Below are 27,867 nucleotides of genomic sequence, written 5' to 3'. Positions count from 1 at the left end.
AAAAAAGGAGTAAAACAATAATAATCGTAACTTCTTGAGGAAGAAAGAATTTCTGCCATTCATAAGAAGCAGCTCCTTCTTTCCAGTTAGCCACGAGGTGGCAGTGGAGAGTGACTCTTGCTGTTTCCAACCTCTCCAACTGTGATAAGCTGCTGCCCTCACAGAATTACATGCGCTATTAATGACTTCAGTCTTTACGTGATGACCCACTGGCCAGGAACTGTGGTGCTGGACCACGCTTTGTGAGCATTACACGAGAGGCACAAATCCTTGCCTCTGAGCAAATCCTATTTGGACCACACACACTAAAGTTGAGAATCCCTCCTTTTAATTCACTCTTGTTCTTGTCTCCCTATTCAGCCTGATCGACTCGGTAGATTTACTCGGATCTTGTGCTTTCCTGGCTAATGTTCCCGGAAAGCAGGAGGAAAATCTTTAAAGAGCTCAAACTCCCACCAGCCAGAAAAACTAAATTCACCCTTTATTCCCCCTGAAGCAAACCACTAGATGAGATGCAGTTCATATAATTACAACCGATTACAGCAGTGGTCGGCTCACAAGTGTTGCCTTGCTGTCCCAATTAAAAAAGCAACAAAAAAAACCCCTAAAAACTTTAACATGGGGGAGGATCAGAGGCATCGAAACCCAACACACTTTGCTAACTAATAGCAGTTGAAAAGGTGAGTTGAAAGAGCGAGCTGCTTTGCAGGAGTTCCTACTCCAACGCCTACTTCTACATTCAATTATTCTGTCAGCCAGCAATAACAGAACCACTGTGGCCACCGGGGAGAAAATGGTTTCCATTCACACACACACACCACAGAGGAAAGAACTAATATCATATTACAATTCAGTATGTAACAATGAATGATCCGTTGAGACAGCATAGCCAGTCTCTTAGCCAGCACAAGGCCAAGCAGCACATGACAAGAAATGTGTTTCTACATGACATTCACGTGTTGCCTTATCTTGACCCCAAAAACAGATACTGTACATTTAAAAATGGACCTCTTCCAATTTTCTGAACATTTAAGTAGTGTGTCAAAATCTTGAGTCAGCTCCCCCCCAAACGTCTTTTTAAAAAAAAATTAAGCCTTTGTTAAGGTCTTTCAAAGTTGTACTTTTGACCCCTGCAATAGTAGATGGTGGATTTGAACCCAGGACCTTCTTGCTGTGAGGCAACAGTGCTGACCGCCTGATTTTGATTTTTAAACAGTCAGTAGCAACAGGTCTGATGGAGTGATGAACCCAGATTTGAAATGTATGGTTCAAATCATCAATATGTATGGAAGAAGGCAGAAGCATCACTAAAACACGGCGGAGACTCTGTCATGGTGTGAACTGCATTTCCGCCAGTGATGCAGTATCATTGGGAAAGTGTCTTACTGGCAAAGGGTTCATTCTTCAGAAGCCTGGAGAATTATTCCTGAAGACTCTTTCAAGAAATTACAAGTAAACTTTCCTAATAGAGCTCAGGATCTGTTGGAGAATAAAGGTTTTGACTGTGACTTTCCAGTCAAAGTTCCTTTTCCTAGCAAAATATAAAGACATTAAAAAGAAATTATAGAGAAAGAAATTATAGAGGGATGACTCAAGGCTTTTCCTAAGAGCTGTATAGGTAGATGGACTTGGCCTTGATGGACAGTTGGTTAATAATTCTGCTTTAAAAAGAAAAAAAAAGGGTAATAACACATTTTAATCTTTTGACGTGGACTCTGGTTTATACATTCGCCTAACAAAAAGATGCTTGGTTCTCCCAGAAGGAGGCACAAATCAGTTGGGTGTTGCACCAGGAAGGGCATCAGCACAAACATCTGCCAAATCAACTATGGACAGCTACCTACTTTGGATCCCTTGGGAGTAAGGGAGCAGCTGAAACTAACTTATACAACGCTGACTCTGGAGAAACAGCACAAATAATACATAAATACAGTATTAATGGAGACAGTCTGTATGTAAACGAGGATATTGGGCTTTCCAGTCTGTGTCTACATTGACCTGTGTGCTGTCTCCCATGTGGCCAGCACAGCAGCTTTTACTAAAACCCTCATTTCCTGCCTGCAGCCACCCTGTGGCATCCTCTAATTCCCCCTCTCACTTCCCTTACTCACTTTCTCCATCCTGGGCTTTTCTGTTGCTACTGGTGGACCAGACACAAGCTCTCCTTTTCACCCTCGCGGTCCCTTTCCCTCCTCGCTTACTCTCTCCCATTATTTTTTTGCTCCACCTCTCTAGCTTTCTGCATGGTTCTCAGCATTTCTTTCTCTCCCTCTTTCTACATGCAGCTCACATGCTCAGCTCTCAGCTCCTGTCGCCCAGGCAGGCCAGAGTATTGATGAAGCTGAGCTGTACAAATCTGCCTCCCAGAAGACTGCTCTCTCTCACACATCTATACAACACATTACATACAGGTCATCAACCCACAACTGCTTCCTAAACTAGAATAATTGGACAGCTCTGAGACGCACAGCCACTGGGGTTCATCTACAGAGGGATCGTCTCCTGGCATCCCCAGAAAATCAATTAGGTTTATTAACAGGTAGAAAGTCCACTCCATAACTCTTGCTTATTACTTGTAATATAAATATTGTTTATTACGATAGCAGGCTGATCTTAAATAAGACAAACAGATAATAAATATAAAAATATCTCATATATCAACATTATGGGAAGAAACAAATCATCCGTCGATATCCATTTATTTTTGAACCTCTAAGCTTTCAACACTATGCATTAAAAGGCTGAATATACACCAAAATAAAATATCATCTGAATCAGTGTTATCGACTGTGTTGATTTCTATTATACTACATAATGTTTACCCACAGACGTGGCTTCTGAGTCTGAAAAATGAACCTGATGCAGTGCATTAAACTTGTTTTCTGTTGCACAGTGGTTTAAAGTCCTTTTTCCAGATGAAAGTAAATTTTGTATTTCATTTGGAGACCAAGCTCCTAGAGTCTGGAGGAAGAATGGAGAGGCTCAGAGTCCAGGGTGTTTGAAGTCCAGTGTGAGTTTGACACAGGTTGTGATGATTTGGGGTCCCAGTCCTCTGCTGCTGGCAGTGATGGTCGCTTCACTGTCCAAAGTCATTGCAGCTGTCAACCGGGAGATTTGAGAGCACTTCACGCTTCCATCTGCTGACAAGCTTTATGGAGATGCCGATTTTCTTTTCCCGCAGGACTTAGCGCCTGCATACAGTGCCAAAAATACTACCAAACGGTTTGCTGACCATGTTATTACTTGTTGATTAGCCAACCGACACCCCTGAGCTGAACCCCACTGAAAATCTGTAATGTATTGTCAAGAGGACTGAATCTAATTTTTAGAACATGTATTGGAAATCCATTTTTGATCTAAGGAAACATTCTTATAATTTGAGATGCTGGATTTCTGACTTTCATGAGCTATGAGCCATAATCATCAAAATTAGAACAAAAAAGATTTTCACTTTAAGTGTAATGAATAGATTATATGAAAGTTTATCTTTTTGCATTAAATAATAAAACACACCTTTCAAGATATTCTTTTTTTTTCAAGATTCACTGGTATGGCAAATATCCAAGAAAACCTGAATAACAGCAGCCTGACGTTGGTGAACTTTAATACAAGAACCAGGGTGTGCACAATTAGGCTAGTGGTTAGTCATCTCCTTTCACGCTTGCAATCTAATAATGGAAAAATATTTTTAAAAAATATTTGAAATAGAAATGAATGTGCATGTTCAATATGATAAATGGACTGGTTCATATATAGTGCCTTTCTACTCTATTTGAGCACTCAAAGCACATTATACTACATGCCTCCTTCATCCATTTACACATGCACTTTTTATGCCTAAGTGCTTTCTGTCTCACACACATTCATACTCCAATGGATGCACAGGAGAGGAACTTGGGGTTCGGCATCTTGCCTGACAATGTTAAATCATAAGTGAGGCCATGCTTCTTCAGGGATGGGTGGCAAATTTAAGTTTATGTGCACTTTCTTGGCATGCAAACTGGAGCAGCCAGGGATCAAACCACCAACCTTCTGATTAGTAGATGACCTACTCTACTTCCTGAACTACAGCCACCCATTATGTAAATAATGGTTATTTTTTCATACTTCTATGTTATGACACTGAAATGTAACCTTTCTGTATCCATTACATACTTTACTTGAGTAAACTCCAAGTTCATCTTATGTCCTTAGACCAGAGAATAAACACTGTCTCACTGAACAGGATTCTAGCCGGCTAGCTGTTCATTTTTCTTAGTCAAAGACTAAAGGCTGAGTGAAGCATCTGAAAATCAGTTTACAGAGCAGTGCGTGGGAGAATAAGTCAGATTAGAGTCTGCTGGTTTAATGTGGAAGGGCCTGTTGTGCTGCGAAAGGCACTGCAAGCTGGCAGATATACATCCCAAGAAGAATATTAGCATTTAGATCCCCTATTGCCAGTCTGTAAAAACAAAAAAAAGTTATGACTAATGAATGCTATTATACTGGAGTCACTTTTCACAGTCAAAAACCTGTAAGCCTTGGTATGCTAATCCAGTTCCACTTAATGAAAGAGGTGATTCACAATGAGCCCAAGCAGCTGAAACTTGCAAAGGCTCGGTCATCCTCTAACAAGCTTACTGGCAATTTTTTTCTATTCTTGGACCTTATGATGTCATAAAAACGAGGCAGAGAGGCAGTCAATCAGAAGAAAGTTGGTTTAAAGGGAGATCTTTATTTATCTTATCTTGGTGAAGCCCCTGAGTTTATCCTCTGTCTTAAACAAGCTCTTTTTGCTGATAACATGCAAAGTCAGTCTATAGAGTCAGTGAGAAAATGCATGCAGCCAGATCGATTTTAATCCAGGCAACTTTAAGCCACAGGATACAGTGAAACTGGTGAGTAACAAATGGCAGGCCCAGGGTAAATCAACATGACATCATTATTCACCAGTCACCAGTTAGGCATCAACTCTGCACAGCCTTGCTTCCAAACAACTCTCAGCCAATGGTGTTTATTTTAGGCAACGGTCTAGACTTAATAACACAGAGAGACCTGAACTGATTTAAACAGGTATAGGTTACAAAGATTTAAAACAATTACACTAATATTTATTGAGCGATGGTAAATTAGTGTCAGATATTTTTATACTAAATTCTCCAGGTAGCTCGTAAGCAACATCTGAAATATTAATTGCTCCTGTTGCTTACTTGTGAAGATTTGATATTGGGATTTGTCACCTTTTTTTCAACAGCAAATTAGGTGGTCAAAGCTAAACTACGATTTTCAACCGTATGAACAGTGTCACTAAAACCTGCTATAAATGTTGCCATAAGATGGAATCAGTCTAATATCTGTCTGCAACTGAATTGGGCCAAATTGGCAATTGCATCCAATCTGTTTCTGATAATACAGGACACAACTGTAACAAATCATTCAAAATTCCATATCTGTTGCACTCTACATAGACAGAAATGTACATTTCACTATTACATTTGTGATGAGGAACCTTCCTGCTCTAAAGGAACACAACCACAGTGCAACCAGCTGAGTTGTGCTCATTGGCAAAGATTAATTCAGACTGATGGCAACACATTGACAGTCTGGCTGCATTTATTAATTAGAAGGCAGTTATTTGCAAACCTTTAACTAACTCTCTGAGAGTGACTGCAGTGCACATCGGACTGTAAGTGTTGCAAAAACGGTTGCCTTATATCAGGCAACCTGCGCAATCTGCTTGCAATCAAGAGTGGTTATGAATGTGCAAACACCCTCAAAATCTAGGCAACCATTTAATCACCGCAAGTTGCAATCGGTCACAGAACGGGAAAAAATTCTATACAATCACCAGGCAGCCACCGACGTTTTTGCTGATGCAAGGAGGTTGCTTGTCTGTTTTTACTTTTGTGACTGAGCCATTACTTTGACTGAATTAGGAGGCAGTTTGTCAAGCTAAGTGTGTCCAGTGTTGGATGTTTTTTTCCGGCTGAGCAGATTTAATTTCATTTTTCTCGTCTAACCGTATCACAGGATGGAGGAGCATGTTCATAGTATACCCTGAGCACACATTTATTTAATAAAAGATCAACATTTGGTGTCCCTCTATCAATACAATACTGCAACACAAAATATCATGCTATTATCCTGTACTATGCACTTGTATTTGTTTCCCCCACTCCTAGTTATTGTGTGCGACAATAATGGGTTTATACTTTAAGAAACTGTGAATTGATTCGACATATATTACAAGCTTCTGTCTTTTTATTGCTAAAACACTTCACAGATTAATCAATAGTAAGAGTAACAGATCTGCTATAAGAACTTTTTTCTTTTTTAAAGTTATACTACTCCACAATCTGGTAATCTAGACCCTACACACAAAAAAGTCCTGCATCTTTGTTCTCTGACTTGGGCCTGATTTGGGTGAGAAATAGTAAAATTAGTGAAAAAAGTCAATACAAGCAAACTTTCAAGACTCCACTATCCATCTTTCTCACACAGAGAGTACCAGTAGTCCACTCAGTCAGACTAAAAGAAAGGAAAAACTGTTGATAAAAGAAAACAGTAAGATCGGGTTACTCTGTTCATTTGATAACCTGAACCTCAAAGGGCCACAAAAGCAAAGTCCAGATGATAAAAACTTGAACTTAGTGTGAACTTTCTTTAGTCTCCAACCAATATGAAAGTATATCCACCTACAGACGTCTCACATTCTCACACACACATACGCACACACACGTAGTCAATACTGTGTTACGTTAATGGATAAATCCAATAAATAACAGCACTGTGTTCGCATTGGCCAGGCAGGCCTGGTACATGACGTGTGGTCAGCACATTGAACAGAAGTGATAAAAGCTTGGAAAAGGCTTTGAAGGCCAGAGTTGTAGCTGCAAGGCCAATACATCGGTTTCTTTGCTCCACAAATACGCTGCGCCAAGCAATTCACTCAAACATGTGACTGAGCCAGTTCTTGTGTTGATGGTCTTTAAACATCAAAGCAACACTGAGCATGTGGTTTCTCACACATCATGGTTCTGTGTGAAACAAATATGCACATGTTTGTTTCTGAGTCAATGAGAAGACAAAAGTCTCAAATATATTGCTGAATTGCAACATTCCTCCTGTCAGTATCTGATCAACAGTGAAAGACAAACAGCAAGATGGACATCGTCCATTAAAAGACTTCAATGAAGTGCAGCAAATAAAGTCTTTAAACAGATAGTTCATACTACCTTAAAGGGACAGTTAAATGCATGTATTTTCATCCCGCTGTTTATTTTTTTCACATAAATAAGACTTCCACTGTAAGGCTAAACTTAACATAGTAACATAACATGCTAATGCAGCACAAACAAATTGACATGTATTGGTAATCCTGACCTAGTTCACCTAGTTGAGACAGATAGCAAACGAGAGTTGCACCAACCACAACATACAGCTGAAGCTAAGATCGGTCTCATTAGTTTTGCAGGTATTTCATTATAAACATGTTTAAGACCAACATTAATTTATTTAAGATGACTGACAATGATTGTCTGTGAAGGTTCTCAGTCATCCAGGTCATCGTAGTCAAAGGAGTTTGCAAAGAAAAGCATCTGGACTTCTTCAGTTCCGAACTGAAGAAGCTTCTCGGATGAGAGGTGAAACGTCTTCAAGCAACTTAAAGAAGTCCAGACGCTTTTCTTTGCAAACTCCTTTGACTGACAATGATTCTACCACTTATTTCAGTCTGGATATTAGAAGGCTAAGATACACAACGGTCCACTTTTCATCTAATTTGCCAGCGATCATGACTGCCAAAAATAATAAATAAATAAAGACAGCTAACTCATACTGCCCCACAGACTGTCATATTAAAAAAAAAGGTTAAACCTTGCCTTATAAATGATAACTGATCTGTGCAACTCCTGTGCATCAAGTGAAACACAAAGAAAATGCATGAATACATCTCATAATCTCATAATAAAGACTGTAAAACATTGCAGTGTAGCCGTTAAGGAGCCCTACAAATACTTATGTCAATAATAATAAATAATAATGATTAACACCCTTTTGATTATAAGTATATTGGTCCCTTTTTACTCTTTTTACCACCAGAGAGGGAGACACACGGCCCCTCCCCTCACTAGCAGCTGAAGAAGTTGGCGTTCACAACACTAATAGCAGTGACCCTGTAGCCACACCAGCTGTCTGTTATCATTAAGGTAGCAGCTAGCAGCTATGGCTAATAATAAAATGATAAGGTTAATGTGGGAGATAAGCAGTAAATGTTATCAGTCTTGCTCATTCGCAATGTTAATAGGCAGTGTTAGACAGACAGACAGGCAGACAGACAACTTAACAGGATAACCCAGTCATCTATATCTTGAAAGTGTCACGTTTCTCTTAAGGACACAGACTGATACAGAGAAAACCCCACCAGCATCTAGACGGAAACAGTAGTAGTATATCCAAGCTGCCATAGGCTGAGAGGCGGAGGACACCCTGGACAGGTCACCCCTCTGTCACATCAATAAGACAGAGAGTTAGACAAGAATTCGCATTCATATTCACACCTGTTGGCAATTAAGAATCACCAATTGACCTAACTCCACTAACTCTATGTCTTTGGACTGTGCGAGGAAGCCAGAGTATCCGGGGAGAACACGCAAGCTCCACACAGAAAGGCCAGATGGTAGATTTAAACAGCAGGACCTTCTTGCTGTAAGGCAACAGTGTTAAATACCATGCTGCCCTGATTGTGGATCTCTGTACTGAATATTTGGTCTCAGTTTCAAATTTGGTACAACCATAGACACCTCTTAACCTCACAGCTGGGTCCTTTTTATGCACATATATAAACCTTCCTGTCCTTGCTTATGTTTCCACTAGAATTAGTTCAAACAAAGGACGCTGTATCTGCTTAAATTTCAAAGACATCAAAGTTAAGTGACAACGCACCGCTTACATAAAAGTAGCACAAATGAAATTTTACTATTTATCTACGTTATTAAGGCTCAAGATAAAAGGCGTGTTTGTGAGTTGTTGTGGTTTCTAAACAGAAAGCCCCATCTCAAACGGCAGAAGGCACAAGCTGGGAATGGATGTGGATAAAAGTCCATGAAAACACCATTTAAACAGGAGTGTAAAACTGCCAAAGAGTAACCGAGAGAGAGACTGTGATTGTGCTTGGGAGTCTGTGTATGAGCTTACTTTGATGCAACTGTGACCCTGACCTGAATAAGCATCTCATTACAGGGATGGATAAATGGTTGTATGAATGAATGAATGGATGGATGCATGTGTGACCTATTTTTTTAAACACCACGTGAGAGAAAGAGCACAAGATCAAGAGACACAGACAGTGAGATAAAAACATAAGTGCTTCTGATAGATGTCAGGGATCAAACAGTTTACATTTATATACTTTAATTTCACTCTGTCACTTTGTGTGCCGACTCACTTTAATACTTTCTAATATTTCCTTGTTTTATTTTGCTTTCAAATATTTTCCTTTAGCAAAATCTGTTTTCATTTTATTAATATTTATGGTAATCTTGCATTACCTACTAGTTTCACAGAGAATGTAATGTTGGTTGAAGAACCCGTTCAGCTGTGTGGAGAACGTCAGATGCTAGATGCCAATGAATATCATTCAGATGAATGATAAGAAAACTGAAGTGATCATTTTTGGACCAGCTTAGTTTCCAGTATCAGCTCTACTCTTGGTCTTCTGTGTGCTAATTTTCAAAATCAGCTTACAGATCTACGTGTTTTTATTGACAGTTTATTGAATTTTAATAAACAAGAGAAAAACGGTTGTGAAAGACAGCTTTTACCATCTCAGATATATTGCAAAAATAAAGTCATTGTTATCCCCAGTAGACCTCAGCACAGTAATCCATGCATTTATTATTTCTCGACTGGACAACTATAATGCAGAACATCTGTTCTGGCTCTCTGATAAGAGGTGTTTCTACATTTTTACTCTTTGTTTTTTAAGCCATTAATGGGTTAGCCCCACATTACATTTCTGATCTGCTTACAACACATTCTGTCTCCAGACTTTGGAATAATATCCCATTTCAAATCATATCTATATTAATCTGAATTTAAAGACTTGTGGTTTTTTTACCCTTGCTTTTAGCTCGTTCAAAGGTTTCTTTTAAATGGTGTTTAAAGTCCATCTTTATTTTATTAATATGTTTATCCTTGCCATGTTTATTTCCCCATTGACTCTTTGTTCCTCTAATATATTCCTGTATAGTGCAATCTGATGATATCAAATGCAAAGCACTTTGTGTCATTTCCTGTTATGTATGCATATATATGTATATACATATATATGTATTATTGTTATTTAGACTGTTTTGCTCATACATTTTTTTCTGTTTTGGCTGTTGTACTAAAGGAATATGCTGCCCTACACCATCATCAAGCTGCAGCGTATACTGTCAAAACTGTTCTATTTTTTATAAAGCTTGTTATCAATCATTCACCCTGATAGAGAATTTAAACTGTGGAACTGATGACCTGTATGATAATCTGCATCAGTGAAAATAATTTCACCATGTCAGCTTTTATTTAATCAGAAATGATTAGAAATGCAAAAACCTACTGTAAGCATGTAAAAATACATGCTTTTCACACTTTTACAACTGAAGTTTAATAAAGAAGCAATAATAGCACGCCAAATTCAGGAACTGGCACCTGCGTAATCTGATATGTAACCATAAACTGAAGCACAGATGTGCCAAAACATGTTTGAGGCACACTTAACACTTCACATAGTGCGGTCAAAAATTAACCATATTTAATCAAGCGTCAGGGTTTCTTGATCGCCAAGTATTGAAAGCATTACATAACTGCAGCCTCTCTAAAGGGATATTCTAAAGGTCAGAGTGCAAAGGAACTCAGCTAAATTCTTTTTTTTTTAAATAAAAAGTTTGTTCATATATTGTGTTTCTTCCAGATATCAATGCGATAAAAGTGTAGTTCATTTAGAAACATAAAAGTCATTCATTTAGAAATTTATATCACATAATGAAGGTATTTTTGAGGGGAATGCATTACATTAAAAAAAACTGCTGTCACATCTGTTAGTGAGCTGATAATAGCCAAATATTTTTAGATAACTGATGCATCGTCTAAGCAGTTTATGAGCAAATATTTTGTTGTTGTAGTATCTCAAATGTTGTAATATACTGTTTTTATGTTTTTATATTTGGGGGGATCTGCTGAATTTTGAGGAATATTATTGTTGATTAACCTCCAAAGAAAAATGATAGCTAAAATGTTAGCTACAGAGTGGAGGGGTTCTTTTCGGGGTTTTTTTTTGTTTGTTTGTTGTTGTTGTTGGGTTTTTTTGGAGGGGGGGGGGGGGGTTAAGTCCTTTCACCATTAGCCACTACATTACATTTCCCAGCATTTAAAGGGCTAAAGACAAGCCAGCATCCATTACAGGACACCTGTAGGGCCACCGCATGAGTCATGTTTTATTTACAAGACAGTTGTGGAGTCAGTTCTCTATTTTTAGGAACATCTGCCTTTATAAATGGCTATTTTTGCGCACATCTGGTTTCACTGTGACTGTCCAGGTGTTTGGGACATTCCAGCACATTCCAGCCACCAGCAGCCACCCTGGGGTGTCTGCACCGTTGGTATCACCTAATTGATGCCTTCTTCGGCTGCTGGTGACGTCGCTCCAATAGCATCACGCCATGAAGAAAGCCCCCCACTCTCTCCACTCCAATTCACATGCACTTTACGCAGCCACTGCGCTGCTGGCACGCCAGCCTGGGCTGCAACTACTCACGCCGAACTGCGCGTGCACCCATACTGTAAAGCTGCCTGGCAAAACCAGGAAACAATGCACCGGGAGAGCCAAGAAAAGTTACATAACACCATGCCAGAGACTCCCCACACGGGTTAGGCGATGTAAGTGGGCGTTTACTCCATGCCAGTCTGGTGCTGCCATCGCTAAAAATAAAACGGAAATGAGCCGTGACATCTGTCAATCCTACCTTTGAAACCCTAGTTTAAAAAAATCTACCAAGAAACCATGTGTGCTGGAGGCTCAGGCATGCAAAATAAACTACACGAGTATGTGCAGGTTTTAAGCGGTGCAGGACTCAGTCGTTTGGGGGAATCAGGTGGAGACCCGGGGACCGCACCGTCCACATCTAATGTAAATGGTAACTCGAAACACTCCACGGGAACCCGCCTGTGGATGAAAATACCAGCCCGTGCCATATGTCCACGGTCATACCGCCAACGCACCGGCAGCAGCGCTTGTGTCACACAGAGAGGGACCCGCTGTCAGTAAACAAACACTTCACGTCCACACTTTCCCGCTGCCGCCCCGCTTACCTGCGATGGTGACCCGCTTTATCCTTCTTCCCCTTCGGCCTCCTCTTTCTAGCCTGGATGGCCATCACTGCCGGTCCGAGGTTACGTTCATTCACAGACACAGACGAGTCCGGGGAAGGGTGTAGGAGGAAAGGTGGCGGTGGGGGAGAGAGAACAAGCACACATCATCAACGAGGCTGGATGGCGTTTAGCATACCCTCACGGGCTACGTACACCCATAACTTCCGCCAACAGGAGCGGGTTAGCGTAGCTAAGTTGGAGGATGAGTTATACGCACCTTTCCTGGAGCTCATGTTTCCTCCTCTTCCCTCAGCAGGAGCAGGCAGCACGGCGGCAGCAGCAGCAGCCAGGTCCCCCTGCGTGTCTCTGAATCACTCTCTCACTCACACTAACCCCTCTGCCGATGGATGACACGCACGCCCTCTGTCGTTTCAAAAAGGGGTTGCAAGCAGACCTACGCGGACCAGCGACACAAAATACTCAGGGTGTGACAGCATCTTATTTTGGAGTTGTTTTTTTTCTGGATCTCAGGAACAGAAAAATAAATAAATAAATGCAGTTTAAAATGGAAAATATATTTATTAGAACCATATAAGCTTTTGTGTAATACACACTGGTAGTGATGGAGTTCATTCAGGGAATAATGTTAAATGATTGGCATGAGGAGCTGAACCAAACTGCTGGTAGTTCATAAAAATACAGCATATAAGCAGACATCCCAACATCTCATTTGAAAAAAAAAAACCCTTCATAATGTACTTGGTATGTTATTGCGTGTTCACATGCTAGTACGAGGGGTCGGCTGCATTTGTGTACGATTGTTGTTACAGTCTATGCTCTCCTCTTGGCCAGATCGCTCTTTGAAGAAGAGATTGTTTCTTTTATTAACCAAGGATTTAAATCCTTGGTTACCAGTGTGTATTACACAAAAGCTTATACGGTTCTAATAAATATATTTTCCATTTTAAACTGCATTTATTTATTCATTAATTAATTTATTTATTTATTTTAACCAAGGATTTAAATCCTTGGTTAAAAAAGGACGGATTCCAACCCACTTTAATGGATCCCAACCCAGGTAAAGTGGGTTGTAATCCATGTTAATCCATGATGCGACTGGTGACGGTGGACACCATGAACTCACTGTCATGTTCAGGAAATCAGTTTGAGATTATCTGAGCCATGTCCATCCCTTTATGAGGGATCAGGTCGGGAACAATATTCAAGTATGCTCATATTAAAGTAAAGCATGGTTGGTACTAAGTGGCCCAAAGTGTTCTAGGAAAATATCCCCTACTGTTACACCACCACCATCAGCCTCAGCCATAACATTTTGTCAGTCTTCTGTCGCTCCATCACAGTGAGCTTATGGGAATTTTAGCCTCAGTTTCCTACGCTCCGCTGACAGGAGTGGCACCTGTAGTGATCTTCAGCTGGTGTAGCTCATCTGCCTCAAGGTTCAACATGTTGTGTGTTCAGAGATACTCTTCTGCATGTCTTGGTTGTAGCGAGTAGTACTTTAAATTACTGTTGCCTTGCTATCAGCTCAAAGCAGTTTGGCCATTCTACTTTGACCTCTGACATCACCGGTCACTGGATATTTCCTCTTTTTATGGACCACCACTCTCTGTAAACCCTACAGATGATTTGTGGAAAAATCAAAGTAGATCAGCAGTTTCTGAACTACCAAGCCACATTCAAAGTCACTTAAATCACCTTTACTGTCCCACTGTGATGCTTCAGCAAGTATCCCTGACCATGTTACATATCTAAATGTATTGAGATTGGCTGGTTTTTTTTCCCATTTGTTCTTCAGGCTGTATTATTTTTTCTATCTTAATATTTTCCACAATCAGCTATCATCACATGATTTGGTATTCTGGTGAATTAAACTGCTTCATAAGCTCTTCATGTTCCCAGACATCAGCCTTCTGTGTTTTTTAACAAAGAGGTGCTTTAATGACACTACTGCAGCAACATGAAGTTTTCTCCTGGCGCACCGAAAAGGCACCGCTGGGATTCGAACCCAGGATCTCCTGTTTACTAGACAGGCGCTTTAACCAACTAAGCCACGGCGCCGCTGTGCGACGTCGTCGTGCCAAATCTTGCGTAGCCGCGATGGCCCAACGATCAATTTAGGCAATATTGTCGAAAAAATTAGAGTTCAATTTAAAACTGGCTGTGCCGTAAAATAATACACAGCCAGAGATGCTGTAAAAAGCACAGAGGTTATAAACTAAATGCATTTAAGAGCCGTTAAATTTACATTTTACACATTAGTGCAGGACTCAGTGCTATATGCGTACTAAGCATACAGTGGACCACCTTTACAGGCTACACAACAAACCGAAGGACAAACTAGCCACTTCAAACCACACCATGCACGATACAGTGATACACTCATACACGGATAGTGCACTGTAGCCACAGCCGTAAACGTGCAAAAACACATATCTTACATTACACGGGAAAAGTAGGAAACACTCAGGAGAGGAATTTTCTCTCGTGGATTGATGAACTCACCAAACACCGGGGCCGTTGGCCGCGGTGAGCGCAGAATGTGCTCATCACTTTTCCATTACTTTCGCGGTTTCCGGTAGGGTCATGCTTTAAATTCTGATTAGCGGGCACAGTGATCTTTTTGGACAGGTCTGGACCCCCAAAGGCCGTCCATAACGCCCACCACTGAATTGTGATGCTTGATGATGATGTTCATCTGAGAGGCCCAAAGTGTGGCGAGAGAACATGACACACCATTACACCGCCACCAGCAGCCTGAACTGCTGATACAAGACAGGATGGCTCCTTGCTTTCATGTTGTTCTGACCCTTACCATCTGAATGTGGCAGCAGAAATGGAGACTCATCAGACAAGGCAACATTTGTCCAATCTTCTGTCTCATTTTGTTGAGCTCATGTAAAAACAAACAAACAAAGAAAACACTACATTTTCGAAAATATTGGCGGGAATTTTCTTGTTGGTTTTTGTACTACTTGAACACTAAAGTGACCCTTCAGTGAGATGTCTGTCCCAGCAATAGCCCACTCATTTAAGTTTGACACCCTGCTATAGATGAATGTGTTGAAAAATCCTAGTAGGTCAGCTTCAGCTTCTGAAATAGCAGCCCTTCTGCGGTGAACAACCATAAGATGTTCCAAGTCACTTAAATCACCTTTCTTTCCAATTCTGATGCTTGGTTTGAACTTCAGCAGGACGTCTTTAACATGTCTAAACACACTGAGTTGTTGTCATGCGATTGGCTGATTACATATTTGTGTCAATGAGCAACTGAACAAGTGTACCTAATGCAGTGGCCGGCGACTGTATGGTGCACCTTACTGTTTGCTAATGTCACAAAACATTGCATATGATAAGCTGCTATGTTCCTTTAGGACATATCAATATGTAACTGTGCTTCTTGCCATCAAACTGTTTTTATCTTTGCCTCACATTTAAAATGAATGAAATCACAATTATCTCTGTTTTTAGTGTTAAAAACTGAGAAAAAAAACGAGGTAAATCCTAATTACAATACAAAAATATTTCAGAAGGAAAAACAAACTTAAATGATACTTTGCACGGTATCTATAAAAAGGTTTGGAGGCATGTAAACTGAGTAAAAAGATACCCACAGTGAGTTTCAATCTGTCTGCCTTCAGAAAGCAACATGGTCACATTACTTTCAAATCCAGGTTCACTTCCTGCTGTGCCGCAATGCAAGCTCAAATCCTTTTTCCCTCCACAAACGAAAGCCTTCTGCCATTTTCCAGTCTTTCATGCTTCTATCTTGACCAGAATCACATGCTCTGTCTGTGACCTATCATTATGGGATTAATTCTTCCGCTCCCTGTAGTTACTCACTGTTTTAATATAAGCAGAGAGGAGCTGACTTAAGCAACATGATGTGAGGATATGTGACCTTACAGCCACAGATCACAGCGGGGTAAAAACTTAACAGATCTGCCTCGTCTGTCAGTTACATCTTTCAGTCTTTGGCCTGCTGGGAACAGTCGCTGTGTCTGAAATCTTAGCCCCAGCTCATACAGGCCAAATACAATAACAAAGAGGAAGTGGTTCATTTTGTGCCTCTAACATTTCATGGTTAGATATAAAGAAGCAACACTCATTGAAAACATTCTGATGATGTTTTAAACTATTTTGTTTAATAGTGGTACTTTCTTGTATTATATTCAGCTTTTATGTTGAATTTTATATTCAACAGAATTTTAGAAAAGGCTTCCTTCCATAAACTGTATATAAAAGATGGACATATAGTAGCTTCCAGACCTCTAATGTCTTTACATTAGAGGTCTGGGAGCTTAATCCTCCCTTTAATGGCCATCAGGGGGCGATACCACTTGTTTCAAAGAGGCATCCGAGTGAAACTTGCCCTAATTTTTCTGATACTGTAACAACCTCAATAAGCACTTTCCTGATGACTTTAGGGGCTCAGTCACTAGTTTCAGGTCATGCTGATATCAACATGAAGTTTATTTTATATATTATAGTAATTATTAGAGAAACAAGGATTATCCAGGATGTGCTTGCTGGGTAATGACTTGTAAGACACATTGAAAGTGTGGTTTCCCAGTCAGACCTATCTTTTGCTTATCACATTCAGTTACAAATGAAAAAGAAGTACAATTCAAAGATCCACAACTTTATTTATCGCAGGGTACAACACATAAAAGTCAAAAGGCAAAGAAACTTCTGAACAAAAACTTAGAAATATTTGGAAATGGTATGTTGGGTGATTTCATCCAGAGTGTTCACCTGAAAGAAACAAAACCTCAGTCTGACATCTCTACAAGTTCTTATGTGTTTTACGTCACAGTAGCGTGTGCCGTTTCTCTCCTCTTTTCACTGATGCTTCTTCCTAAATGTATACCTGTTATATCTTCTAGACAAGACTTACTATTCACTGTGTGGCTGAGTTTGCATTCTCAGTATAAAAAACATGAAAAACAAACAAGATCAATGTTTTGAACTTATTATTACACGGTTGTTCTTATCCATTTCATGTAGAAGAGTTTTACCTGCTTGCTTTCTCCCACTCTGAAGTTCTTGAGCTTGTAGACTGTCACTTGACCTCCACTGTCCCCTACAAGGACACACTCTGTCCCCCTGGCAAATAGCAAGGATGTCAGCCTCACACCAGGCTCAGCATGGTGCACAATAGTTGGAAACACGCTGCAAAGAAATGTTTCTGCTTTTAGTGAACGCAGATCTCTTCAAATCAGATCACACTTCAAATCAGGTGAAAACAACAGGTAAAGTACAAAAACCTCAAAGCAGACTGAGATCTCAATCCGATGGACTCACATGCTCAAATTCAGGTCCCAGATCTCCACCTGGTCTTCTTTAACTACTCCAAACATCGTGGAGCAGTTTGGGGACCACTTAGCAAAGAACACGGGGCCTTGGTGAATGGACTTGAACGTCATCACAGGGCGGCCCTGCTTCCACATCTGGACAGTCTCGTCACTGGAGCAGCTCAAAAACACATCGGGGTTGAATGGTGACCATTCAATGTGGTTCACAGAGCCCTGAGAGAGAGCAAGATTAGACATGAAGAGAAAACTCTGGAATTGCCTGCCTCTATCTTTCATCTTTAAATAAATATTATAAATGTAGTGATAAATCAAATGGGCAGTAAAGTAACAATCACATCACAGAAGACAGTAGTGTTTGTGCTGCTGTTTTTTTTTTTATTCTTGTCACTTTTATATGGATGCAAATGCCTACAATAATTCTGTTTTATTACAGAATTCTACAAATTTTACTCTGGACATCTATGTTTTTGACTATGAGGAAGTAGAATTTATACATTTCAATGAATTAGATAAGCTGTTAAAAGTAGATGATGTGGATGCCAGCACAAGAGTTGAACCAAGGGTAAAGGGGTCTTTGTGCATTAGTGGATAAGTGAAGTTTACTGATATAGCACTTTTCACAGATGTTGAGGCTCTACCACCACTAAATGTAATGACTGACCTGGGCCTAATAACTGTATCTGTAGTGTTGTAGTAGGCCTTTTGGACTATTTTGAATGCAATCAGCTGACAGATAGCATGACTTGCTGAGTGATTAATGGCACTAACAGCCCATCCAAGAAGTCTGTGTTCATTTTGTGCTCAGTTTTTATAAATATTAATCTATTTGTACGTTATTCAGCACTAACTACCAGTTATTTGTGGCTATGTGATGCATTTTTTAATTGCTAATATTAAATTATAAGTTGTGTCTATACATGGCCATCTGTCCATCTTCACTTGCATGTCCATGTGAGGATGAGTCATTCACTTACTGCATCCAGATCTGAACTTCTGGGTCCAAATAGACAAAATAGGGATGGCTAAAATCAAGCTTCAAAACAGGCGAAGTTTACCAGTGCGTGATGCCATTTCCATTAAAAAAAAATTCTGTCTTTGCTTTTATTAGATGATGTCAGATGACAGCAAATAGAGTTGGTAGCAGGGGCTAACAGCATTGGCACACAAGGCTAAACCAGGTCAGTAATAAGGAGCTGCCACCATTTATCTTTTTAGTCTTTGACTTTTCTTTAGAGTTAATTCAGTTAACTAGTAGTTCTTGTATTTAACAAGATCACTAGGCCAGAATAACCCTATCAGCTGATGTAAACTGATCCACCAGTTGGAAATCCTTACTAACTTAAACAGCATTTCAAATATGACTCAGTCAAATTGTTTACCCTCAAGCACTTACAATGTGCTTTTTGTAAGTGGCCAGAAAGCTGTGACCTTCAGAAAAGGAAGACTTGTGGATAAGGCCCTCCTGTGTGCCAGCCAGATAAATACCAAAGTCCTGCAGGAGGAATGCAACATGGGCGAGAAATTAGAAAACATACAAAAAAGACATTTTCACACTTTGATTACTGACAAGACTTTTTTGGCTAAAGTATTTGGCTCACTTAAATTTCTTACTGTTGGATGGAAGTCAACACAAACAGCATTAGGTTTGGACAGCACCATTTTTTTCTTCTTCAGGTTCTCTGCAGCCTCTTTGCACTCTTTATCGCTCCTAAACCACATCAGGTCTAAGAACAAATATTTTTATAGACCATGCAGATATTTGAAATGTTACTGTAGTGTTAAACCACTGCGCTCCATTGTAACACTTTACAGAAGCTCCATAAAATCTAAAATAATTAACCAGCATTTGTTTTATTACTGCTATATTATATTCGCTGTATGTCCTCCACTCTTCCTCTACTTAGAAACCTGGCAAAGAAAAAATGACTATTTATACTTAGTTTTACGTTTTTGTTTCCTAGAAATGCATGTTAATTTGAACGTGAGCATTAATGGTAGTCTGTGTTAGTTGTGTAATAGTTTGTTGGTATAGGCACTAAAAAGTTGCATTATGCTGTGAATCCGCTCCATAGATAATCCAGGCGTGTTATGAAATCAGTGCAGCTGACTGTAAAAACTGTAACTGCACAGTGGGAACAATAGCTAGGGGCAGACTGCAGTACCTGTGGAGTCAAGATCATGGCTCCTGATGGACCACTTGGCAATCCTGCCATCTGATGACACTGAGACGAGAACATCTGCCAGTGATAACTCCAGCCTTTTTGCAGTCCAGGTGACCTGCCATACTGGGTGAAGATGCCTCTTGGAGGATTTACTACAAACAGAAAGATTAGAAAAGAAATCAGATTTTTATTAGTGTTTTTTAAATCTTGACATATTATGTATACGGTTACTTTATGCTCCTCTGTCCACACACTAATAGAGAGCCTAACACACACGTACACTATACAGTGCTCACCTGCTGCTAGCAACACATGCAACACTGCTGTCTTGAATACAGATGTTGTAAATGGCTACAGTGCCGTCAAACATTCCCACGGCAAGCTGGTCGTTAGCTGAGAAATCCAGGGATGTCACACTGCTGTGACAGTGAAAGACACGTTCTGGCCACTGCACAAAGGACAGAGTTTTAACCAGGATACTATGTTTAAAAGAACAACAACAAAAGCTGGGATTAAAAGTATGGCAGGATGCTGCTTTCTGATATGTGCTAGGATCAGCCTCTTGAAGCACAAGGAACTGAGAGGCTTGACTGCAATCGAGCAGTGGTCACAATATATGGCAACCCCTATATTGTGCTATTTAGGGAGAGGCACAATAGTAGTGGTTTTGAGCCACACTGGGATAACAGCAGTGGATAAGGAAAGGTTCAAAATACTTATGAGAAACTCCAGCAGCTGATCAGCACATACATGAAGTACACACCCTGGGACACCATCTGGACCAGCTGCTTTCCTAACACAGAAACCTTTCTGACCTCCACACAATCCAGAGACAGGGTGTGTTGTTGGTGTTTTTGTACCTCGGATCATATTAAGATAAAAAGCATGTGGTGTGGGAGTCTCTTGAGGCACATTCCAGGATGTTAGAAGCGATCAGCTGAACAAAGGCAATTTTTTTTTTTAAATCTTCTGATTGGCCACCCCACCTAACCCTTGTAATATGGGCAAACTGAGATAAATATGATAGCAGGAATAAAAAACAAACAAGAAAAATACAGTAATGTCTAAACATACCATGATGTTTTTGATGGTCCAGCAGCAGATCAGACCTGGTTTCAGGCACCTGGAGTCAAAGTCTGCATATCCTACTGCCAGGATATCCTTGCAGTGCACAACAAAAGCAGCAGTTTAAATGAAGTATTGTAAACAAATATTAATATTGGTAGAACCAGAAAAAGGGCAATGCCTGCACTTCTGCTTCATCTATAATCATTAATGAGGCTTTATCGTGTCTAAAATGCTTCACAAAGTCTACACACAGGAAAAATGTTTATCAAATGTTGCTTACGGACAAAAATTACACAAATGATAATGAGACTCATGACAAAGACTGTTTTAGTCTTTGTTTTTTTTTCTCTTTTGTTACCGGGTTCTGCCTGTTCCAGGCCATGCTGGTAATGCAGTATCCTCTGGTGAGCTCACAAGTGAATGCCCAGAGAAGTTCCAGAGTAGGATCTAAACTCTCCTCACTGTGTTTTCCATGCTTCGCCATTCTGTCAGAGCCTTACACAACACATAATACACTTAATACAGTATTAATGTAAATATGCTATGGTTTTCTAAAGGCTGTATATAAAATATGGACATAGCCTCCCTGTCTGAAAAATGAAGCCTCTCTAATGTTCAGCAGGTGGACATTACGTTGTGCTTTCTTGTGTGTCTGTTTTCATTTTAAGTTCTCCGTCTGATTGTCTCCTTCGTTCTTCACTTTTTGTTGACTACTTTCACCGGTGCCTTGTTCCTCCCCGGTGTCCCACAACAAACTATCCTCTGTGTATATACAGTCCTGTTTTCTTTCCCGACGTTGTCTTTGTTAATTCTCTGAGCTTTTTTCAGTACTTTCTACTCTTGGAGGGGATAACCTTAATATACCCTCTCATACACATGGCTCTGGTTGTCAGTGTAGAGTGATAGCAAATCAGAAAAAATTTGACTGAAAGAGACATTATGAATGATACTTTTGGCTACTTTCTTGTCACCACAGCACCACACCTCAGAGTTTTATGTTAGATGCAGCCCCAAAGAATGTGTGTCTGGCTAGAATTAAACAGACAGCCTTGCGAAAGACTAGTGATCTGTCCATGCTTTACTCTGCCTCTCACCCTATAATAGCTGGGATACGCTACCCTCCCTCAAGACCCTGAATATGATAAGTAGGAGAAAATGGATTGATGGATGGCTGGATAGATGATTGGATGGATGGAAATCATGTCAAGCTACTACTAGAGTTCAGAAAGAGAAAGAGGATATAAGCAGAGTTTACCTTCAGATATTGGTAGCTGTCTATAAGCAGCCAAACTGGCCTGAAAAGAGTCCAATACAACCGTCCTTTCCATAAAACATGAGACGTTTGTTAATAACTCTGGCAGAAGAATTTCTTTCTCTGGTTCTGACTCAGGATTTAAAATGCTTCCACAAATTTGCATTTCTGGCAGCGAGCTGATGGTGTTGTCTGAGAAAATGTTCAATGAGAAAATTATAAATCTTTATTTTTGAGAAAATTGTTTATAATAAACAGAAATAGGAAAGACCATCAAAAGTGTGGTTATTATATCAAGGACAAACATGTATTTATTCTTAGAAGTTGAAAGAACTGAAGTACCAACTGAAGTTGGAGTTACCTGTGTCAGTGGTGTTGCTCCTGCTGCTCACTGATTTCTCCTTGTGATCAGCTTCTTCACCTTCAAAGGTTTCATTTTGCTTGTAAAGAGAGTCATAGATGTCCCAGTTTGTAGCCGCCATACCTTTAAATATCAGAGAAAAAATAGCACGTTATTTATTTATTTTTTGAATTGATAACCACTAATTGTTCAGTTAATCAAGTGTGAGGTGTTTCATTCTCACTGAGACTTACCCTTTCCAGCAGTACCAGTCTTCTCACTCTGGGTCAGTTTGTTTTTAAGGGCTCCATTTAATGTCTGCATCGATCTGTCGATGTACTTATCACTACACATTCTGCTCTTGCAAAGCTCAGCATAGCTGAGGTTTCTCTGTCTACACAGGAGGAGAGAGAAAAAATATTTTTTTAACTGAAGGCTAGCATATTTGCATCTTCACGCATACTGCATGTGAAAGGCTTTCTTCAGTGAAATACATAAAGTGCCAGTGCATGTCAGAAGTTGTGTTAGATTTTCTTGTCTGTCAGGCTGGCAGAGTGAGAGACAGAATTACATGATAACCAGACAAAGAACAAATGTGACTTTGACCTTCAGAACTATTTGGGTGAAGACCCATTAGGTGATCACTATGTATGCTGATGTTTGTTTAAATTACAACCAATAATGTAGGAGAAACAACAATTCTTGTGAACTGTTGACAGGTGATGATGGACAGCCTCATCAGACCTCTGGCTGGATGAGCTAAAAATTCATCAAAATATAAAAATATTCAGTTTACACAACTTGTGATGAATGTTATTTAGTGTTTTCACCCTCCACTCACATTACTGCTTCTGCGTCATCATCGACCACTGAGATTATGGTGGGGGGTATGTCCAGGAACGTAATGGTTTCGGTTTCAGTAAGCGAGATATAATCACATTCACCCACCATCTTCTCCCTTACATGTTGTTCCGCATCATCTCCTTTTTTAAACAACTCTGACACATGACAAAACAGACGAAAAAGCCTAATTCAAATAAAAGGCAAAAAGACGATGTGGGATCATTTTAAGTGTACTATGTTGAATACAGTAGAATTTGTGATTTTAGAACTGCAATGTTAATGAATTGTCATGAAATTGCAATTTTTAAACAAAGGGCAATATTAGTACCAGAAAGAGAAAATCACTCCAACAATAAACATAATGAGAGAATATATTAAAAAGAAAAACAAGAGTAATCACGTGGAGGTGGATGTGTCTGTCCAAGAAAAATATCCTCAATCTCTGCATTCAATGAGTCTTGGGTAGGACCTATGGGATGGCTGATAATGATACACATGAACAAACATATTTAGTATATATATGTACGCTTGTACTCCATATAATTTCCATTGTCACCATCACTGGGCTGCTTACTAATTTTGCCACTCACTGAAATCACCACCAGATCTGCCTTTTTGATAATTAACTTTATTTCTTATAACAACAAATAACATGAAAACAAAGTGGATTCATAAGAGTGCAAGAGTAAAACATTTAAAAAGACGTGAAAAATATCATATCCAAGCAAGTTTACACAGATGGGCGAGGTTATTATAGTTGTCTCGAACTAAAATAAAAGGTAAAACTGACTTAAATTGTCTTTGATTTTAGATTCTGGAGTACTGGTACTTGTATTTATTTGACCACTAACACTTAATAATAATTCTAATTGATGAATGGCACATTGATAGTTTTTACTACTAAAAAATCAGAAGACGGTAATTTTCACAAATGTTTTATTTGTGTTTTCAATGATTCATATTGATCTTCTGATTATTTACTTGTTGACTTTTCTATCAGCAGCTTCATTATCCATCCATCAATTAAGTTCCTTCAAGAAGTTCAGTTTATTTTTAAAATGTAAGTATTTTGTTTAAGAAATCTATTAGTAGAAGTATGTGTTTAATTTAGGAACAAATCCCAAAGGATCATCCTACAGACTTTTAAAAACATTAAGTCAAAAGGATTGCAATTTTTTAGCCCACATAAAAGTGCAACTTTTAAAATTGTATGTTCCTATCTCTTTAAATGTTTAAAGTCTTATAAGAACTAAGATAGTATTTACTGAATCACCATGAGGAGGAATTGATGTAAACATGTGTTGAGACTGGGATGTCTACAGGACTCTAAGTACAGCATGTGCTATAAAAAGCTAACTTTCTAAACCATTCTAATCATGTAATATCTGCATATGGAAAATACCACCTTCATCATAATTAGAAAATGAAAAACAAAATCACTCAAGAAACTAACTGGAACTGAACTGAATTGAAAAGATAAATGTAAAAATGACAACAAATTAAAAATATTACAAAACTATATCCAATGTAACCATCTAGTACCTGCTGGAAAGTTTAAGGATGCTGGAAAAGAGTTCATCCAGGGACTTTTGGAATCCTGGCACTGGGCAAACCAGGGGGCGGGGAGTGACATCATCGCCATCATCATCCACCACCTGAAAAGACACGGAGTCAAAGTCACACGGTTGCCAGCTTTAACCAGGAAGTTTTAGTTAAAAGTCAGTTTGTTAACCATTTAGATGAGAGAACTTTGAGGTTTTCTGTTCCAAAGAGAAATAACTTAAAGTTAATTTTCTTTGAGTTAGCTGGTTTGACAAGAACCTAAATCCCAGTCAGAGGTGAAAGGGATCAAAACAGAGGTTTTCATCTTTGTCTTTCTTTGTGCTTCAGACACAGAACAATAGCTGAACTGAGCAGAGAGTCCAGAGTTTGGGGAACAAATCTGAGCAAATAAAGAGTGAAATCCGTAACAGACCAGACATATCAAACGGGTTTCAGGCATGAAGATCAGACCTGAGAAGGTGAAAAGCTGCACACTGATGAAGAGGAGCAGTGTGAACAGCAAGAAAGAGAGGTTGCAAGCCTGAGGAAGAGGTGGCAGATGTAGACAGGATGATAAATTTAATTTTTCTACTTTTACAGCAATTATTAAGTATTAAAGTTATTAAATCGTCTTTATATCAGCATAACTAATACCAAATTTTATCCAAAGTTCATTTGTAACTTTTCCAGAATGTTCTTCTTCTATTATTTAGATGTGTTACGTATTGCACTTTGTTTAATTGTCGGTTATATATTTTACCTTCATGACCAATAAGGAAATGACCAATATAATTTGTATCAAGATGCATACAAACTGTAGAATATTTCAAAGTAAAAGCTGCACCTTTTTAACTGTGTTGACAATAACACTAAGGCATAACTTTTATTTTGAAGGTGATGATTATGGTCTCTACATTTATGGTTCCACTTTTGCAAGTTTTACTGGAGCTTGGCAAGTAGATATGCAAAGCAAAGCCTGGTTCTTCCACTGGGGGAAAAAAATGCAAACATTTTAGGTTATTATCCCAAAATTTAGACTTATTGATTGCGTGTTTAAAATGCTGACTGATCTTGAGTCAAGGTTTTAAGATAATGAACTTGATTTTTTTTTTTTAGTTATCCCATCCCCCCCCCAAAAAACAAACAAAGAAAACAAACAAGAAAAAAACCCAGCAAAATAATAATTTCTTCTGGCTACATGAGAAATCTCTATAAATGAAGATATTAAGATATGAACCTGCATCACCATCATCAAGAAAGAGCTTTAAGCTAATGCTAAATACCCGAACTCTTCCAATAAGATCTTTATTTCTCCTTTTCTGGTCCTCAGGTTTTTCTTTTTGGTTAAAACCATTGCCTGGTAAACTGCCTTGACAAAGTCCTGATCCTGAGGATTTCTTTATTAGAGAAGTTCTGAAACAAAGCATAATGAACACAACCATAAGTTTTACGTTAGTAGCTAATCTGTTAACTATCACTGACAGCTACCCCAGATAAGCTAATGCTATTATAACTTTCTCTAATCATACACTTTACTTAATTGTTTTTTACATTTTATAAACAGTTAACTTACCTACTAGACCAACCACTACTTTTCTTCATCTTTTCTCCTCTTTAATTTGGAGCTCAAAGCTAATTTTTCTGCAATTTCAGCAATGGTTCAAAGCTAACGACCTATGATCGTTATTTAGCCTGAACATGAAGTTAGTGTCACACAGCAAAGCCCCCCCATCTTCTTCTTTATGTCTAACAATAATGTCCCACCAATCTGAAACTGACTTCTTACTAAAGTACTCTTGGGCGAAATGGTAGCGGAATTATAATCTCAAGAGGGGAACAAACAAAACAAAAAAGCGGAATAAATATAAAAGGTTATTTTTATATTACAGCAAAGACGGGATTTTTTTTAAAGCAAACTCTTAAACCATATTTGACTGGTTATTCTATATATGGAGTCCCAGTAACCACTGAAATTAAAGAGGCTTTAATGAAATAAAAACAATCTGACAGATAAGATAACCATGGAGTGTGGAAGTCAGTATTATTAGTAGAGAAGGTGTATGATTACTCAAGTGAGCAGCAGTGTGGTGTTGTAACGGCATGAGGAGAGGCGTAAAGGTGTAAGAAAAATTACACATAGTTCCACAAGGTGACAGTAAAGAGCTGACACGGTGCCGCTGTTATAATAGAGTACCACACATCATCTGGTGCTGCTGCCTTTTTTAGATTGCATTGCACCTGTTTTTATAAGACTTAAAGGAACTGTAAAGGAAAACACGAGCGAAAGGAAACTCCACAAATGTACTGATCCATCTATTGCCTGGACCTGTATTGTTCAATAGTACTTAATAAACAATTCCTTTTTAAAAAATCAGCAGCCCTAAAAAATAATTTTTTTCTATTCAGTCATGGTGTTAAAAAAAGCATATACCATAGGATACCAATATGCTTTCACATTTCAGTGATCACAGATTTGCATTTGGTTAAGCCTTAAGCCGAGGACTTTGTACTACTTAGACCTTTACTATCAAGCGGCAGACAGGCTCCTTTTTAGTGTAGATATAACATTGGACATGATGAGCTAATATATATGTATATATATATATATATATATATATATATATATATATATATATATATATATATATATATATATATTTTTACTTTGAAGTAAAAGGTTATAATTAGCTGGTGTCTTACATTCAACAACTTTCCAGTGTTGTTCTCAAGTTATTGTATCAATAGTAAGAGTCTGTGTCTGCATCTTTTACCTCCATTTCTGCAGGCATACAACATGTAAATTACTCGTTATTGCATACTAAAGCAGGGATGGTGTCTGTGACTTTTTCTGCACATGCTGCGTGCTGTTATTCATTTTATTTTACAACTTATTTGCACCCCAAATTTTTGTTGAAAAAAAAATTATATTATGAGTTTTCAAAATTTTTACAAATGCTGATTTATTGCATTTTAAGCCCTTCAAAGTGTCTATTAGGT

General features: G+C 38.9%; 2 protein-coding genes and 1 non-coding gene across 4 annotated transcripts in view; all 3 read right to left on the bottom strand.

Annotated features, from left to right (window-relative positions):
* The window catches only part of srpk2 (SRSF protein kinase 2), a 74,366-nt gene extending 59,412 nt beyond the window's left edge, over positions 1–14,954 (bottom strand). Inside the window, exons 1-3 of one of the 2 annotated variants that reach the window (XM_039615906.1) lie at positions 14,854–14,954; positions 12,608–12,784; positions 12,331–12,397 (exon numbers count right to left, since the gene is read on the bottom strand). In XM_039615906.1, coding sequence (XP_039471840.1) covers positions 12,331–12,397; positions 12,608–12,623 — 83 coding nt within the window. In that variant the 5' untranslated portion in view covers positions 12,624–12,784; positions 14,854–14,954. The remainder of the gene's footprint in view (positions 1–12,330; positions 12,398–12,607; positions 12,785–14,853) is intronic. The other variant, XM_039615904.1, reaches the window with a different exon arrangement.
* trnat-agu lies at positions 14,336–14,409 on the bottom strand. Its single transcript has one exon. It is a non-coding gene; the product is annotated as a tRNA-Thr (tRNA).
* Positions 14,955–16,983: 2,029 nt separating the features above from the next.
* Positions 16,984–26,626, bottom strand: LOC116333117 (dynein intermediate chain 4, axonemal-like). Its single transcript, XM_031756265.2, has 17 exons — positions 26,444–26,626; positions 26,154–26,283; positions 24,871–24,983; positions 23,729–23,808; positions 23,327–23,483; positions 22,740–22,879; positions 22,507–22,629; positions 22,149–22,337; positions 21,252–21,388; positions 20,900–20,986; positions 20,122–20,273; positions 19,826–19,977; positions 19,275–19,387; positions 19,057–19,155; positions 17,653–17,876; positions 17,367–17,520; positions 16,984–17,103 (listed from the first exon to the last, which is right to left on the bottom strand). The coding sequence occupies exons 1-17, from the start codon at positions 26,470–26,472 to the stop codon at positions 17,053–17,055; spliced, it is 2,130 nt and encodes a 709-aa protein (XP_031612125.1). The 5' UTR covers positions 26,473–26,626; the 3' UTR covers positions 16,984–17,052.
* Positions 26,627–27,867: the final 1,241 nt, after the last annotated feature.

Source organism: Oreochromis aureus, linkage group 7 (genome assembly GCF_013358895.1).
Source record: "Oreochromis aureus strain Israel breed Guangdong linkage group 7, ZZ_aureus, whole genome shotgun sequence".
Lineage (NCBI taxonomy): Eukaryota > Metazoa > Chordata > Actinopteri > Cichliformes > Cichlidae > Oreochromis > Oreochromis aureus.
The sequence above is the reverse complement of the archived record's forward strand: the minus strand, read 5'-3'. Positions and strand labels throughout refer to the sequence as shown.